Source organism: Macrotis lagotis, chromosome 1, assembly GCF_037893015.1.
Source record: "Macrotis lagotis isolate mMagLag1 chromosome 1, bilby.v1.9.chrom.fasta, whole genome shotgun sequence".
Taxonomy (NCBI): Eukaryota; Metazoa; Chordata; class Mammalia; order Peramelemorphia; family Peramelidae; genus Macrotis; species Macrotis lagotis.
Window position 1 is genome coordinate 706,846,455 of NC_133658.1, and position 17,992 is coordinate 706,864,446.

At 35.8% G+C, this 17,992-nt stretch overlaps 1 protein-coding gene across 3 annotated transcripts in view; it reads left to right on the top strand.

Annotated features, from left to right (window-relative positions):
• The window catches only part of PLA2R1 (phospholipase A2 receptor 1), a 153,731-nt gene that overhangs the window by 87,120 nt on the left and 48,619 nt on the right, over positions 1-17,992 (top strand). For all 3 annotated transcript variants that reach the window (XM_074215874.1, XM_074215875.1, XM_074215873.1), the window contains exon 11: positions 5,167-5,336. In XM_074215874.1, coding sequence (XP_074071975.1) covers positions 5,167-5,336 — 170 coding nt within the window. The remainder of the gene's footprint in view (positions 1-5,166; positions 5,337-17,992) is intronic.

Consider the following 17,992-nt stretch of genomic DNA (forward strand, 5'->3'; position numbering starts at 1 on the left):
GACAGGGATAGGATGATTAGAGGCTATCCAAATGTAATGGATTGGAGGAAAGTATGAGGAACCAAAAAAGATTAAAAAAAGGAATCCTAAGGGAAATAAAGGAGAATCAAGGCAGAGGAGGGTTTTGAAAAGATAGTGATGGTGTCACTATATTGCAAAGACATCAAGAAGTATGAGAACCAAAATGCTATTGTATTGAATGATATGGAAACAAAAGATTTGAGGAAGAGCAGTTTCGATGGAATGGTAGGAATAGAACTCAAATTAGAAAGGCTTTATGAAAAACTGGGTGGTGATAAAATGAAGCACCAAGTATAGACTACCCAGCAGTAGGAAGAAGAGAGAGAAGTGTGGGGCTAGTAAAATTAAGGTGAGGTTTTTAAGGAGAAGGAGACTTGGACATATCATAGGTTAAAGAGAATGAGTACGTTAGTGAAGAGGGATAATTGATAGAAAAGGATCATAAAGGAAAGAAGAGATAGATGTAAGGTTAGCCTGGGTAAGTAGCAAGACCATTTGTTCCAAAAGTTAAATGGAAGGAGCAAAATAATGAATTAATGAGGAGACAAATTGAATAATTCAATTTTGCATGGTCTCAGTCCTTACGGTAATGCCAAAGGAAAAAAATCTGAGAATTAAGATGGTAAAGAATGAAGTTAGAAGCTTGAGGAGAAGAATCACTGTGGAGAACACAATAGTTAAAAAAGAGATGAAGAGGGGCTTCTAGGTGGCTCAGTGGATAAAGCACCAGCCTGGGAGTCAGGTAGTACCTGGGTTCAAATCCGGTCTCAGACACTTAATAATTACCTAGCTGTGTGGCCTTGGGCAAGCCACTTAACCCCATTTGCCTTGCAAAAACTTAAAAAAAAAGAGATGAATAAAAAGATTTTTAATCAGTAGTGTGAGTACAGGGAAGGTTAGACGCATAAATTTCTATTGAATTCAGTTGACACCATTTTGTAGCAAAGGTTGAGTATTAACAGGGAATAAATCAAGTAGGAGACAAAGGAGAAGAAATTATTGAAACGATTGACCTGGAGTCACAACTTAGTAAGGATGGAAGTAAAGCAGAATAAGATTGATGGACTGAGGGAAGAAGAAGACATTATTTGTTTGGGTCCTCTTGAAAATGAAAAAGAAAAGTAACCTCCATTGTTTATTCAATAGAGTGTAGAAAGAGGGCAGGATTCTTTTCTATAAGGGGTTCAGTAATAAAGGAGTCTTAAAAACAGGTACCAGCCTGTTATTTGACTTGAGATAGAAGTCCAAAAGACATCATTCAGCTCAGAAATCATATTTTGCTGATTATGGATCAATTTTATCTTCACACATAAAGGATTACTCTTAAAAAGAAAAAATAAATTGATTCTCTGGCAATTGCCTAGCCCAACGCTTGACACATTGTTCTGTGTGTTATGTTTGATGATAGAATAATGGATTGATTGATTGATAGAAGAGTTCCTTTAATGTGTTTTACCTCTTCCTCTTATAGTTCAAGTGTCTTTTTAGTTTATAGAAGAAAAATATTTCATTGCAAAGTAGTTGAGCAACATTCATTTCATGAATCATAAACACTCTTATTTTGGACACTATTCAGACAATAATCCACATAATGAAGCACTTCTTTGCATGACTCTGGGCTTTAGAAAGCACAGATTATCCCTAAAGTTATTTTGAAAAACAGAATAACATGCAAGTCTTTGCAAGAAATATCAATGCCTTTAGACTTCTTTTTTATGAGAAATTGAAGATAAGTTACTCTGGGCAACAACTTTAAATTTGAAGATGATGACAGCTCAAAGTACATTTTCCTTGAAAACCTCCCCTGCAAAGATGACCTTCTCATTTTCTTATCTCGGAGTTGATTGAACAATGCATTCTTCCCTTATGGAGCCCCAGAATTCTTTCCTAAGAAACAATCACCTTTGTGAATAAATAAGAACCAAATTTTCATCCCTTAGATTTTGTAAGTATAATGAAAAACCATCATCTTAATGTACTACTTAGAGAAAAAATGCAGTTCAAAATAATTATATACATGTAGCACCAGAGAAGGAGGTAGTATTTTTGAATTTTTAAGACCTGACAGACATTTCAACCAACACTTTGAATGGAGTGAAAAAAAAAAACCTGTCAACTCCAATAAACTTCTGGGATATATTATAAGACTTCAGAATCTCTTTTAAGGTCATATAATTTGTTTTCTTAAAGTTTTCAACTTTATAGTGGTCATAGCAGGAATAGAGAGGAATATGATAAAATAATTATTCCTTTTTTACTTCATCAATTAGACTATCTAAACTTAATTTCCCTAGAAGATATATTTAGGAGAGACATGTTTACTCCATTTTCTTTCATTAGTAGGGTGATCTTTTTAAACTGACTAAAAGAAAACTGGAGATCTAGTTTGATTTGAATGCTTTAAGATTTAATACATTATTTAAATACAGTTACTTAATTTTTTCCGATATAAAAATCTGATATAAAATTGCTCAAAAAGCCAAAGGATTATACAGAAGAAAAAATTCTGGACCAGGAGTCCAGAAAACCTGAGTTTCAGCTGAGACCTTAACTAGTTGGATAGACCTGGTCACTATGTGGCAATTACATCCAGGATTTGGACAATGGTTTCAAATCCAACTCTGCCACTTCCTAGCTGTGTGACTTTTCCTTCATCTTTAAGAACAGGAGCCAGATGAGCCCATTGTATATGATCTTTTAACAAGTCAATTCTCTTTCCTGAGCCTCATCTGTAGCATGAGAGGTAGACCAGACAAGTTCTAATCTCTCTTCCATTAATATAATTCTATGTCTTTTCTGACTAATAATTAGAGCTGTAACAGCAACAGAGGACAAAAGTAAAATGAGATTTTTTAAAAATCATGAACATTATTGCCATGGCTAATGGATATTGCTGTTAAAATATAAATAGTTCCATAATAATTTGATTAGCATCCAGAAAATAGAATCAGTAAAGGTTTAGGAACAAGTCCTATGATTTTATTGGTGTAGGGAACTCCTTCCAGGAGTTTTTCTCCCTCTCCCAATACAAGTTAGCACCTTCTCTGCAACTGATAGTCCTTGAGAGCTCTCTTGGGCAGACTTGCCCAGACCATTTAAGGTCACTCTGCTTTATCAGAGGCAGGGCTTGAATGCAGATTTTCAGGAATCCATAACCATATTCATTAGGGAATCCTCTAATTTATAAAGAAAGCTAGTAAAATGGTAACCCTTTAGTTTGGACATGGGGAGGTATGACCTCAGGTAAGTTACTTAACTCTGATGGTCTCAGTTTCTTCATTTGTTAAAAAGGGGGGAGGGGGAGGGAAGAAGGGATGTACTAGATGGACTGTAAAGTCTCTTCCAGTTCTAGAACCATGAACCTATGAACTTTGAGTGGTGCTATGGACTTGCTGGATAGTCTTGGTTCACTATCCAGTTTAGTCACTGAGTCAGGGACAATCATGTTAATTTGTCTCAAAGAGGAAAGTGGACCTTGAGCCTACCACTTCTGAAAAAAGATGATTGAAAACTAGGGGAGATCCCCATAATACATTCAGTCAGGTTTCACATCCTTGTGAATAAATTTATCTAATATACTACCGCTAATACTGGGATAAATAATTTTCTCGTATCAAAAATAATCTCTTAAGTTCCCAGTTAACTAAAATAGCTGCAGAACACATTAACCAAGCTCAAATGAAAATCAGTTTCCTCTACAAGAGGAAGAACCACTGTTAATTAGTTGGTATTACAAGAATATTCAGGGGGAAACCCTAAGGTTTTTGCCCTCCCTGTTTTCTCCCCCCACCCCCTTCTTGACATTGCCTTCATTTTGTGAGCAGTCACATTACTTCTCTGGAATAGATAAAGATTACAAAGCAACAGCATATATTTTTAAATAAAAGATTAAAAAAATAAACTTTTTGAGTTGTATTGTCAGATTTCATGGGTAGTTATATAAACTTCTACTTTTCTGTGGCTATACAGCTCTGGCCAGGGTGGCCAATGTAGATTCTAGGGAGAATTTGCAAGGAAAACAACTATAAGCTTATAACTAAGTGCTCAAATGTTATGTTTCCTGTTTGGCTACTTCTATCTATGGGAGGCAGAATGATGTAGTGAATGGAGGGAAAGCCTTCATGTGAGAAAGACCTAGGTTCTTCAAGACAGTGAAGTCCCAATTGAGTTGTAAGTCTGGAGCAGTGGAAGGGGTTTCCAAACCAGGAGTTCTCTAAAATGATAAAAATCATGGGTCTGGAGCTAAAACAAACAAAGGAAAACTGACTGAATTCTTGCCACAGTAAAAATCTTCATGTGCTAATATATGAGGTTCACAAAAATATATATGGATTTATTAAAATGTTAAATTCATTAAAATATCTATAAAACATATATATGCATGCTAGATGAAATCATCTCTCAATCTGTATTAGGGAAGGAAACATATCTGAAATAATTTCAGAACAAAATACAATTACACAGATAACTTAAATCTTTTAGTAGGGAAATGTGCTTGCATTATTTAATTCTCAGGGTTTGAAGGCTATCTACATTTTTGTATAAATGACCATTGACTTTTTTTGCATTAAAAAAATAAAAGCAAAGAAAGTAATGCACATTACACTGTACTCTGCATGAGGAAAATGGCTTAATGTCAACACACTGGAATTGCCAGTATATGTTCATTGGGGGGGAACGCACGCCTCCTCTCTCCTCCCCATCCCTCTTTCCTCATTCAATTCAAGCACTGTGACTCTGTGTGTGGCCCAAGCTTGTGGAGGGACCACAATACTTTGAGGATTCTGCCACTGGCACAGTGACCTCTACCACTGCTCTTACCTCCCCCCAAAAGGGGCCTGGCCACTTTCCCCACTTCTCCCCCCAAAAGGGGCCTGGCTAGAATTATAATACTAGCAGTAAGGATTGAAGGTCATTCAGTAAACTCCAGATTCTTTTCGCTGATGTATTTCTGGGAATCTGACCGACATTTTAGCATTTATTAGTCATGTTCAAGATTTTCATATTTTTTTTTCCTGTTCTATATTTTAAGTGTTTCACCAGAATTGCTTACTCTGGTACCATTCTGTGCACCTCATTATGTTTTAATGCTATTTTTTATTGCTGAGAAACTTAATATAATCATTTCCCATTTCCCCTATTAAGGTTTGAACAAGCTTTTATTACCAGTTTGATCAGTAGTGTAGTAAAAACGGAGGACAGTTATTTTTGGATGGCTCTTCAGGACCAAAATGTTACGGGCGAATACACTTGGAAAACAGCAGGGCAAAAGGATGAACCAGTGCAATATACAAACTGGAACAAATATCAACCAAGTGAGTAAAATATACAACAGCACCAACTTGAATTCTTCACACTAACTCCTGCTTCTTTTGTTCTTTTAGTCCAATTTCTCCCATCCATCAAGGCATTCCCTTTCTCTCTTCCTTAAAACTTCTTTATATCTCAATCCACTCACTAACCCCCAGTTTTTGTCAAGGGACTGGTAAGTAGGCTTGCCATTTTTACAGATGTTTTAGAGTCAGTTCATTCATTTAATAACTATCTATTGAGAACTTTCCATACCTGCTAGACATAGAGAATGCAGAATCAATATTATTCTCTGTTCTCATGGAGCTTGGGGGTGATATTATACCTACATGAATATAGTGAAGGGGGAATAAGATATGTATACATATTGCTATCATAGAAGGACATATGTACCTAAGGCTTTGAGTTATATGAAGGAAGTATGAGAATTCAGAAGAGTAAAAAACAGCTTTCTTTCCAGGATCATAATAAAAATAATAATAGCTAGCATTTATGTAGGGTTTGCACACTACTTTACATATATTGCCTCAGTTGGCTCTCAGAACGATCCTGTGTGGTATTCACTAGTATTATCCCAATTTTACAAATGACAGTTTAAGTGACTTGCCCAAGGTTAAACAGGTATTAAATGACTAAGCCAGAATTTGAACTCACAGCTTTCTGGCTCTTAGGTCCAATGTGTTAATTCATGGTACCACCTTGCTGGCATCAGGAACTAGCATTTCATGAAGGAGATGAGTTTAAAGTAGGCATAAAAAATAGATATGCTTTTGACTATCAGAAATATGAGGAAGGTAATTTTAGGTCCAGGAAATAGTTTTTGCCAAGGTAGAGCTGGGTAAATCACGAGCCCTGTGTAGACCATAATAAGGAACTTTATTTAGCAGTATAATAAAGTATATTTGGTGGTTAATGGAAATATGATGCAAAAAGTGAATTGAGGAAGTTTCAAACATTTAGAATTGATATGAAAATGAAAGCCAAAAAGGGTTTTTACTGAAGTACTAAAAAGGCCAGAAGGGGAGTTTTTACAAAGAGTGATATGCTAATAGTGTAATATGGGAGAGAGATCCGTTGGGATGAGCAGTTAGGGAAAAATACCACCATGACCCAGACAAGTATGAGGGTCTGAACAAAGGTAATAGCAGTGAGAATGGAAGGAAGAATCAGCAGGATTACTGCTAAATCAAAGCAGTTCTAGAACTCTGCATCCCATTGTCTGCCCATGTTCTACGGTCAGGAAATACATTTCATCACAGAACCTACTATGTATTGAATTGGCTCTTGATGTTCAGAAAACTTGGTGGGTTGGCACAATTTGAAAACATTATCTAGTTCTAATCTACACTCCTAGACTGACTTCCTCATTCTTTTAAGGCTTTATTAAAATGTAGAAAGACTCCCTCAGCATCAAAGACCATTCAATCAGCTGAATGTACAATTAAAGAATTTCAACCCAGTTATTTTGTGAAAGAAAGTACAAGTTAGGATACATACCCTGTGACATTCTTTCTAGATTCGGGATTTGATAGTTTTGGGAAAGATGATTTAGACTACTCTACATTGTTATTAGTCTAAGAATATGGAAATTGGTGAGTATTTAACCATAATAATTGAAAAGTACAGCACTTAAATGAACAAAAAGAGTCTTTCTTCATTTATATATTTTTCTGTAATGTCTTTTATGTCTCAATTCATTCACTAACCTCTGTTCCTTACCAAGGGATTGGTAGGTTGACATTTTAACCAATGTTTTGGGATTAGTTCATTCTTTTAATTACTATGTTGACAAAACCAAACATATTGGTTTTGCTTATTTTAAGCTGAAGAGAGTATCTATACTGAGAAATGGGGGGGGAACAAAGCATCAATATTGTTTGACTACAAGAATGATTAGAAATGGTACTTTCATTTTTTTTATTCAGAATAAGAGTATTTTTTTCTCTGAATAAAAACTAAAGCACCAATTCTAATATACTTTGGAGCATTGTTATAAAGAACTACACTTGTCAAAATAGATTAACTGTATTCTGGGAAGTAAAATTCCTTGGCTTCTATGTCATGGGACTAATAGGGAGGGGGAGCAAGGGAGGGAAGAAAAGGAGGCATATTTGCATGTTTGTAAAACTTGGAATATATAACAGAACTCCCTGTCATTAGTAAGTTTCTGCTGTAATTTATTTGACTGGCACTACTTGTCTTCCCTTTTCCCTAAGCAAAAATGCTGTTGTGATGCTCAGTTTGGCTGCTGATGCTGATTGACAGTGAGCAAATTGTCTTTGAATAAGATGAAAATGTAAATCTTTTTGAAGAAAATGGCAATATAAAAGCCCTTGTGTTTTCCTTTTTCCCTTAAATTGCAGCTTGCAGAAACACCACCCTAAATCACATTTTCTTTTCTACCTGTCACAAAAGAATCCATTAGCCCAGCCTCTGTGTCAGAATCTTAATCCAGCCAAGACTGACTAATAAATTGACCACTGAACAGGAAGCCGACTGCTTTTCATAAACTCAGCCAAAGCAGTGACCTTGTGTGTTACCAACAAAATAATCACCCAGTGATGGATTCACAGTTCTGCCATTTTCAATCAAAAAGCAAATTTGTGGTATCTGCTCCTTTACAAGGACTAAAAAATTCAGGTCATGGACAGGAGAAATTTTCAGATTTAGACTAATTAATAGTATTGATTAAAACATGATTACAACTAGGTTCTTCCTTAGTTACAATAGGACAAATGATTTGAAGTTTCAATGCACTATGTACATGATTTGAACCTTTGAAATGAAATTGTGCTTTGTCTCTGATGGGAAGGAATAGGTCAGATAAGACAGTTCCAAAGAGCATTTTTGTGAGCAAAATTGGAAGTTATCCATTATCTGTATGTAGAAAAAAAGAAATATTTTTAAAATGTTACCTGTTTTACATTCACTCTACACTAGCTGCATCCTGCTTCTCAAACATGTTTTGGGACTGCAGATGCTAGGAGACTCTGAAGAACAGTCCTCTTTGTCCTAGTAAGCACAGCTTAAATGCATATAAAAATAAGTCCCCGTGGTGCCAAGAAATGGGAAGTTGTGTGCTAGTGAGAGACATAGGTGAATTCACTTAGAGCAACTAAAACATTTTATTAATAATAATAATAATAATAATAATAATAATAATAATAATAATAATAATAATGATATAATGATATAACTACTGTTTATATAGTACTCCATGATACTTTACCTGAGGTCACAGAACTTTTTTTAATCTTTGGATAGTTATTTCAATATATTCGCTTTTTTCTTGTAATCCTATATACATATATATATATATATATATATATATACATATATTTGATTTTTGTGCATTTAAAACATTATTCTGTGAGGAAATGGGGAAAACAAAGCATCATTATCATTTCACTACAAAGAATGATGTATTAGAAATGATACTTTCATTTTTTATTCAGAATAAGAGTATTTTTACTATAAATAAAAGCTAAAACACCAATTTTAATACACTTTTCAGTCAAAATCAGGCTTTATCAGAAGAGGTCAATAATATAAACAAAAGATTAAGGACCTCTTGTAAGATGCAGTTAGGTTTGTAAAACTCATTATATTTAGATATAGATAACATTCATATGTACGTGTAAAATCTCATTGGATCTTCAAAACAATCTTATAAAATAATAATTATTATTATGATCTGCATTTTACAAACGAGAAATGAGAGTGATTAAGTAGCCTGTCCAGGATGACACAACCAGTAAGTTTCTGAGGCTGTATTGACCTCAGATCTTCCTACGTCCATGCATAGTGCCACTTAGTAGCCTGTGTATAAAGTCTACCACGTAAGGTTTTTAGTATCATCTTTCTTTAGTTGCTATCAGAGTACTTTAAATATAATATCTGTTTAATAAATAGAAGGAAGAAGGAAAAGAGAGGGAGGAAGGAAGGAAGGAAGGAAGGAAGGAAGGAAGGAAGGAAGGAAGGAAGGAAGGAAGGAAGGAAGGAAGGGAGAGAGGGAGAAAGGAAGGTAGGAAGGGAGGGAAGGATAAAGGAAGGAAAAGGAAAGGAAGGAAGGAAAGAAAAGGAGGAGAGAGAGAGGGAAGAAAGAAGAAAGAAAGAAAAGAGGAAAGAAGGAAGAAAGGAAGAAAGGCAATAGTATCAGCTACTTAAAAATAAGTTAAGATTTCTGTTCAATGTGAGATAAAACTTCTAAGATCTCCTAAAATACACAAAACTGTCTCAGAAAGTATTAGGCCTTAAGTTCCTATAGGTTTTCAAGACAGTGCTGAATGATTTCTTGGGGATATTGTCAGACACGATTCCTGCCTAGGTGCAGATGGTGCTCCAAAGCTCTTTCAGCTCTGAGCTTCTGTGATTTGGTAAGGCTCTGTACTAAAGGCTGAAGGAAACAAAGAAGAAAAATTGTATTGTTCCCATCCTAATATACTAATATTCTAATAGTAGAATGTGACAAAAACAATAATATAAATCAGAATGAGATATGATTTTAAAACATTAAAATGGTTTTAAAAGAATGAGAAAATAAAATAGTTGAATGTCTTGAGAGATTGGAAAGCTAGAAATCTCTTCCGGGGGAAGGATCAGGACAATTTGTAGCTCATTGGATATAAACATTGATGAATGGATAAATGTCAAGAAGTAGGTCTGCAGGAACTCTGTTCCTCTGGTGTGGGCTGTTTCTTTGCAATATTTTTATCTTGATGAAGGAAAAAGTATAGTATGCTTGTCAAGCTGTGGGTGACATGAAGTTTGGAAGAAATTGCTAAATGGATGAATAAGGATTTAAAAAAAAATCAGGAAGCCAAATGTCAGCCCATATCTAACAAGATGGAATTTCTTAGGTATAAATCTAAAGTCCTATATTTGGAGTTCACATAAAATCAGTCATTCAGGTACAGACGAGGGGGATTTCATTTTCACATTTTTCCTGTGGAAAAAAATCATAGGTGACTACACATTCAATGAATCACCAGCGTAATGTACTGTCACAAAAAGAAGAAAAAACACACCAATTTATCTTAGACCATATTAATAGGATTACAGGATCATAGATTTATAAGTAGAAGAGACCTTAAAAACCATTTGATTCACACTTTATCTTTTTATAGATGAGGAACTAGTAGTTAGGAATTATATTAAATGACTTGCATAAGGTGGCAAGTAGCACAGCTGGGATACAAACCTATGTCATCTGTCTCCAGGTCCAATATACCTTCAGCCACTATAGAAATATAATGTCTGGGGAAGCTAGATGATGCATTGGATAGAGCACTGGCCCTCCAATCAGGAGAAACTTAATATTAGCTGTGTGAACTTGGACAAGTCACTTAACCACATTACCTCACAACAAATAAAAACAATGTATATATGTATGTGTGTATGTGTGTATGCGCATACACATACATACATATGTATGTGTATGTCCACGACGAGAAAGATAACTGCCATTCTAGACAGGTCAGGTGACATTTAGTTGACTCTCAGTAAGCATTTATTAAGCACCAACTATATGCCTGGCAGCTAGATGGCACAGTGAATAGAATTCTAGGACTGATGTTAGGAAGATAAATCTTCCTGAGTTCACATTCTGCTCAAGTTACTCCTAGCTGTGTGACCCTGGGCAAATACCCCTGTTTTCCTCAGTTTTCTCATCTGTAAAATGAGCTAGAGAAGGAAATGGCAAAACACTCTATTCTGTTTGCAAAGAAAACCCCAAATGGGGCCATAAAGAGTCAGATATGACTGAAATGAATGAACTACAACAACTTGAATTAGATCTTGTGTGAAGCACTAGGATACAAAGAAAGGCAAAAGGAACACCTCCTCTTAAGGAGCTCTCAGTTTAACTCAGTTTAATTCAAAGTTATCAATTAAACATCTCCTATGTTCAAACATTGTGCAAAGTGTTCAGGATACAAAAAGGAAATAAAAAGCAATCCCTGACTGCAAAGAGATTGAAGTCAACCAGAGGATACATTTTGTGCATATTAGTAAATACAAGATAATTTGAGAAAGGGGAAGCATTAAAAATCTGAAAGCCTCACTTTAGATGAATGCTGGACCACACACACGGTGGCCAGAATGATGAGGGGTCTCAAAACCTTATCAAATTATTTATTTATTTTTTATTGTCATTTTATTTGTTATTCAGTTATGTTTCCTGACCATTCCCCACCCCTCCCCCTTAATTTGGAGTTTTCTTGGCAAAGATACTGTAATGGTTTGCGATTTTCTTCTCCAGCTCATTTTACAGATGAGGAAACTGAGGCAAATAGGGTTAAATGACTTGTCCAGGGTCACACAGTAAGTGTCTGAAGTTGAATTTTAAGTCAGGAAAGTGAGTCTTTTCCTGTCCACTATATCACTTAGTATTGTTTGGACTGGAAAATATTAAACCTATCATCAGTATCTTGATATTAGATTTCATCTCTTTTGGTTTAAAGGCAAAAGTAGAAGCTATAGGGTAGTTGTTTTCAGTACAATATATCAACTATATTTCCCCATGTATAAGATCCCCCTTAATCTTGGAGCCCAATATTTGAAAAAAATGTTTTATATAAAGTTATTAAACTCGTTTTATTCATCATAAAATTCATACAATTCCTCATCACTCTTGAAATTCCCATCCATTAGTTTGTCCTCATCTGTGTTTGATGACGAATAACTGTCTTAGGAGAGACTCAGACTGTCCTCCTGCCCATTCTCTGGTCACTCTCCAGCCTGTGCTCTGGTCTGGAGTTGGCTACAAGCTCTCCTGAGCAAGTCTGGGGCATGGACACATGCTTAGCCCATTCCATTTCATGAACCTGAAACACCATTCGTGTTCTCTTTTGAAATCAGTCACTTCTTTTTCATCAGCAATTCTTCTGGCTTCCTGCTGGACAATCTTTGTGGGCACAGGAAGTCCACTTGCCCTTTGCTCTTCCAATCCCTCTCTAACTCAGACCATTTGGTTGACTTACATCTCATGGCCTTCTTCTGCTGGATGTTTTCAGGAGGGTTTCTTTGTCCAGTAGCCAAGCTTAGATTGTTTTCTCAGTTGGAGGACAACCAAACTGACATTCAGCAGCATGATTTCCATTCATGTTTGCACACTGGATCACTTTGTACTTGAATTCGGCACTGGATAAAAATCTTTTCTGAGCTATTTCTGGGCAGAACGTGGCAAAGTTTAACCTAATATACTGGTAACAATTGTAAAACAATGAGGGCAGACAAGAAATGCAAAAAAGTGGGAAATGCAAGTAAAAAATATACAACCACTGTATAAGACATTCCCAGTTCTTAGACCCCAAATTTTTCAAAAAGGGGTGTATCTTATACATGGGGAAATATGGTAATCTAAGAGTTTTTCTTCTTTTTTTCTTTAATTAAACTCCCTCTCCTCCCTTTCTCCAGAGGGAGGGATGGGGAGAACAGAACAGAAAAACAAAACCGCACTTATAGTAATTGTGATTCAAGATTCTTCACCTACTCTTCTGTCTACCATACTCCACCCAAATTCTTGTGGTTACAACTCAGTCATCTCAAGACCCGGGCACTGTAGTATCTGGCTCAGGTTACCTATCCCTGGAAACTCCCATGCTCCAGGAGCTTCTCAACTTCTTAGCCTCATCAAAACAACCTGTGCTATGTTCCAAATCCCCTGGGACTTGAGAGGAGAAGCTAAATAACTGGATGTGGTGGTTTTTTTTTTTTTGGTTAATAGGCTAATAGTTATCTTTTCCAGAAATATTTTTACTTTTTACCAGGAACTTTCCATAAACGATTTTCTAATCCAAAGAAATCTCTTTAATGTCAGGAAATTCAGGTTCATGTGACAAGCCTTCTGCTACTTCTTACATTATAGCATGTGAGCAGTGGCCCACGTAAAAGGCTAGACTTTCTGGCTTATGTCTATGACATGTAAAAGGAGAACACAGTTTAGTCATGAAATAGGTGACTTGCCTAGTTTCCTGTTTTAACTTTTCAAACCTTTTCCCTCTCCTCTCATCTTTGTGGAGTACTTAGAAGAGAGTATGTATAGGAGGAAAGTGGTGAGGAGATAAGGAAAGAAGATGCCACTCCTAATCTAGCAATACAAACCATAATCTAAACTTCCCTAGATTTTCTTCCCTTCTTGAGGGAGTTATTCAATTTGAGGAATATGCCTTAATGTTAATAATAATAGTTGTCCTTTGGTATTTAAAAGGAGCACCCAACCAAGTGATTGGTAGCATGACTTGTACAATTATGTTTATTATAGTGAGGTATACTGTGCTAGTCATCCTTCTCACTTGCCTTTTCCAAAACCATTCTACCCCATGGATTGATTTCATAGAAAATAGGATGTGTGTGTGTTTATACTTACATACATATATGTATTCACACACACATATAAATATATATATATTTATACATATAATCTTTGTTGGTACATTATGATGCTAACATTATCTAGTCCTGCAATACTCTCATCTTTCTTTCACCTCCAATTGATACAATTATACATATAATATTATATTTTTATATATGTGTGTTTGTGTGCATATGTGTGTGTGCAATTCAGCTTATTTTCTAAAGGCTTTACATTGATCCAAGTAAGATATATGATATTGTACCCACTGATTTAAATTACACTACTGTCTAATAAACTAGTCACCTAAATTGTGAGAACATATGTGAACTCAAATGTGAGAAACACATCATCCTGAGATTGAATCTATTTTCTAATAAGATCTAGATTTTGCAACTGTTTTGTGAGGAGAATATTGGCTCAAGAACTGGGTCTGCATAGGCTTAGTAGTGGTTTAGTGATGGTCTGGATGCTGTAGGAGTCTCTTGGCCTTTGAATAGAATTCTCTTCCTCCTGTATCAGCAAGGCACCTCAGCACACCATCAGTGTAGGCAATCACCAGTATGTGACTTCTGGTGACAAAAATGTGACAACCCAGTATATCCAGACCAGTCTCTCAATGGACTAATCCTTACTATGGCCTTTTCTCTCAGACTTTCCACCTTCAACCATGCTGCTCCCAGAACCCAAAGACTTTGGTTTCCCAGAAGTTACCAGAATAGTCATGGGAATAATGTGACCAGATAACTAGTCAGCATCGTTATGGTCAGAACTCCAACAGTGTGTGGTCATCTTTGAACCTCAAAATGGCCACCACATCCAGGGAAGACAGCAGGCGCACAAACATCTCTTAAACTGAGAAGAAACTTTCCTGACTTTTTTTTTTACTTACTACCCACAATGTTTCTTATTTAGCTTTGCAAGCATCACCATGATATAGGATTGTAAATTCAGTTTGTATCTCCCTTAACCCAACCTCCCTTTATTATACCACTTTACAGCTTCTTTGGGGGATGAGTCTCTAAAATTTAGGTCAAATGTTCCATTAAGGTAACCACTTTAAAATACCAATAACACTCATGCAGCACTTTTCATCTTCATAGTGGTTTACAAACATCTCTTTTCTTCACTAATGAAGACGAGTTGGATTTCTACAGTGTCTAAAACCAAAGCTATTTAATCACTGTCTCAAAGAGAAAAGTAAGACAAAAAGCAAGACTAACAAAAAAAAGTATATTACATTTTAAATTTGCTGATTCCAATGCTCTGCAAAAACTGCCTTTTTTTTCCTTCCAACATATAGGCATGACGTTTCAGCTGTAAAGTCCCAGCATCCATAATGAAATTGAAGATATATCTCCAGCAGCCCAACATTTCCCATAAGGCCTACAATCTAGGGAGGGAATATATTGGAGCCAGCATACTTCAAATGAAGAAACCTCAAGTTATTAAATCCCCTATACATAGAAATGGCTGACTATATACTTACTGCTTCTCCTTGCTAACTGCCCACACCGAGGGCATCAAATTTAGGGCGACAGCGAGGTCCATAGGTAACATACTGGAGTAGGTGATCAAATACTTGAATTTTCGTCTTAGCTTTTCTGTTTGCTGGATGACATTGTACAAGTCACCCTTCTCTGACTCTCATTTTCTAGTATATAAAGACTGGTTTAGTTAGGTAATCTCTAGGATCATTTCCCGCCCTAAAATTCTAAAAATGTTGAGATGAAATGCTCCATTGTTCTAACAATCAAAATGTCCTTGTGGATATTAACATAGAATTGTAGGACACAGGGAATCTTCTAACTCAACTTCTCTTTCACCATCTCTTATTTTTGCCTTCTGGGGTATCCTCTATGCTCCAAAGTAATCATTTCTATTGTTTTCCACAGTTCAGTTGATTCTACTTCAGTTTCTTTCCTACATCTTTGATTACCTTTCCTTCTTCCTTCTTTTCTTCTAATTCTTGCCTAGAAAATCTTTCTCCTTCTTCTCCCTTTCTGTCTGCCTTCCTCTTTTTACCTCCCTCTCTAATCTCTTTCTCTCCTTATTTCTCCCTCTCCTTATTCCATTTAAGAGCCTCATCATGGCTGATAAGTATGAAGAGTGTAGATAAATAATCCTAATCAGGAAAAAAAAAGTAATACATTTTGAAGGAAGAATAGACATAATAAAGAAATTGCATCATCCATGTCTGGCTCAGAACTTCCTCCCCTCACAGCTCTCTGTCTACCTCAGTCAATCCATCAAGAAGCACTTATTATGTGTCAGTCACTCTTCTAAGGGCTGGAAATACCAAGATAAAGTAAACATTAATATTTTAAAATTTAAATACATTTTCAAATGTTTTGATAAGAGTGAGAAATTTGTGCTTCTAAGAGATTAAAAGTTAAAAGTACACTCAGAATTTTAATTTATTATTTAATATAGCCAATATTGCTTAAGTTCCTGCTATATACAATGCATTGTGCATTGGGGTATATAAAGATGTGTTAGAGTTAGACATAATCTCTGCCTTCACAAAGAACCCCTCAATCCAATAACATAAAATAAGTTTGCAAATACTAGTAGTGATACAAATAATAAAAGAATGTGATCAGTGCCTTTCAAGAGATTTGTTTTGTTTTTGTTCTAAACTTTGTAGGAAGTTAGAGAGGAGAAAGCGCCTTTCTGGTTAGAATAAACTTCACGGATGACTTGATAATTTAGTTGAGCTTTGAAAGATGGGTTGAAGTTCAACAAAGGAGACAAAAAAAGTGTAGACCATTCCAAGAATAGAAGGAGGAATGGAGATAGGAAAAATGGAATATAGTCACCATTTGTAGCATTGTTTCTGGGAGAATGTATTATTTGTGAACAGCCAACTTGCAAATGCACCCATAGAATAGAACCCCTTCGAAATTTATGGAGTGAAAATACAGAGTGAATATCTTTCACTTTCCCATGTTGCGTGCTAATTTTTCAGATACAGCATTTGTGTTAAATATTGGGAGGGATAGTGTTTAGAACAGGCATAGGTCTTTAGAGAACTTAAATGAATATATAAATTGTATAAATAATTGTAACACAAAAGAATTCCAATTTTATTGTGCAGTCATGTTCAACTCTTCATGACCCCATTTAAGGTTTTTGTGGCAAAGATACTGAAGTTATCTATCATTTCCTTCTCTAGCCTCAGGAAACTGAGGCAAACAGTGACTTGTCCAGGGCCACACGACTAGTAAAATGTCTAGGGCTGGATTTGAATTCAGGAATGGCTCTAGGCTGGAGAGTACAAAAGAATACTTAAACATTTTAGAGAGGAACAAACAAAGTAAAGTTTACTGTCCTAGGCATGGAGGATATTACCAATTTGTTGTTCAGTCACTTCAGTTGTGATTGATTTTCCTCACCCCATTTGGGGTTTTCTTGGCAATATTACCAACTGGGAGTGCATAAGTTATTGACATGGTAATGGGAAAGAATACTGGCTTTGGAGTCAAAAGATATGGATTCAATTCTATCTTGGTCAAGTCTCAGTTTCAGGTGCTATACTGATAAAATAGGAAGGTTGGACTAAATGACATAAAACATTTCTACCAGTTCAAATTCTATGACTGATTCTAAGAGTTGTGAATGATTTTATAGGTCATCTTATCAAGACATCCCATTTTACAAAGGAAATCGAGTTCTACAGAGGCTGTGACTAGGATTCAAACTCATGTTTTTCTAACTCAAAATTCTGGCATTTTTCCTTGGTAAAAGCTTCCTGGAGAAGGACCCTGGGCAACTCTGATGGTATTTAGAATGGTTAAGAGATTCTGATGGACAGTTGTGACCACACGAGATCAATCAATCAGTAAGCATTGGCCCCATGGTACGAAGACCCATGGTAGGTGTTGGAGATACAAAGACAAGACAAGACCACTCTTGCCCTCAGGGAACTTACATACACATAAGAATAAATAAGATACATTACATATACATAAAAATAAATAAGATATATCACATAAACATAAAAATAAACAAGATATATACAAAGTCATTTCAGAGGATCACTAACAGATTAGGGATGAATCAGGAAAGGCCCCATGGAGGAGATGACACTTGACTTTAGCTCTAAAAAGACTTTAGTTTCTAAAAAGCAAATATTTGAATAACCAGTAGACACAATTCTTCCTCTTTCCTATGGCTGCTATATATATTTAGAGTAGTCTAAGTTTCCTGCTTAACAGAGACCAGGTGCTACAATCTTTCTTTTCCTCTTAGAATTTTCTATCTTCATTTCTATTCACAAAGAGGAATGGAAATGAGGCAATCATGCCA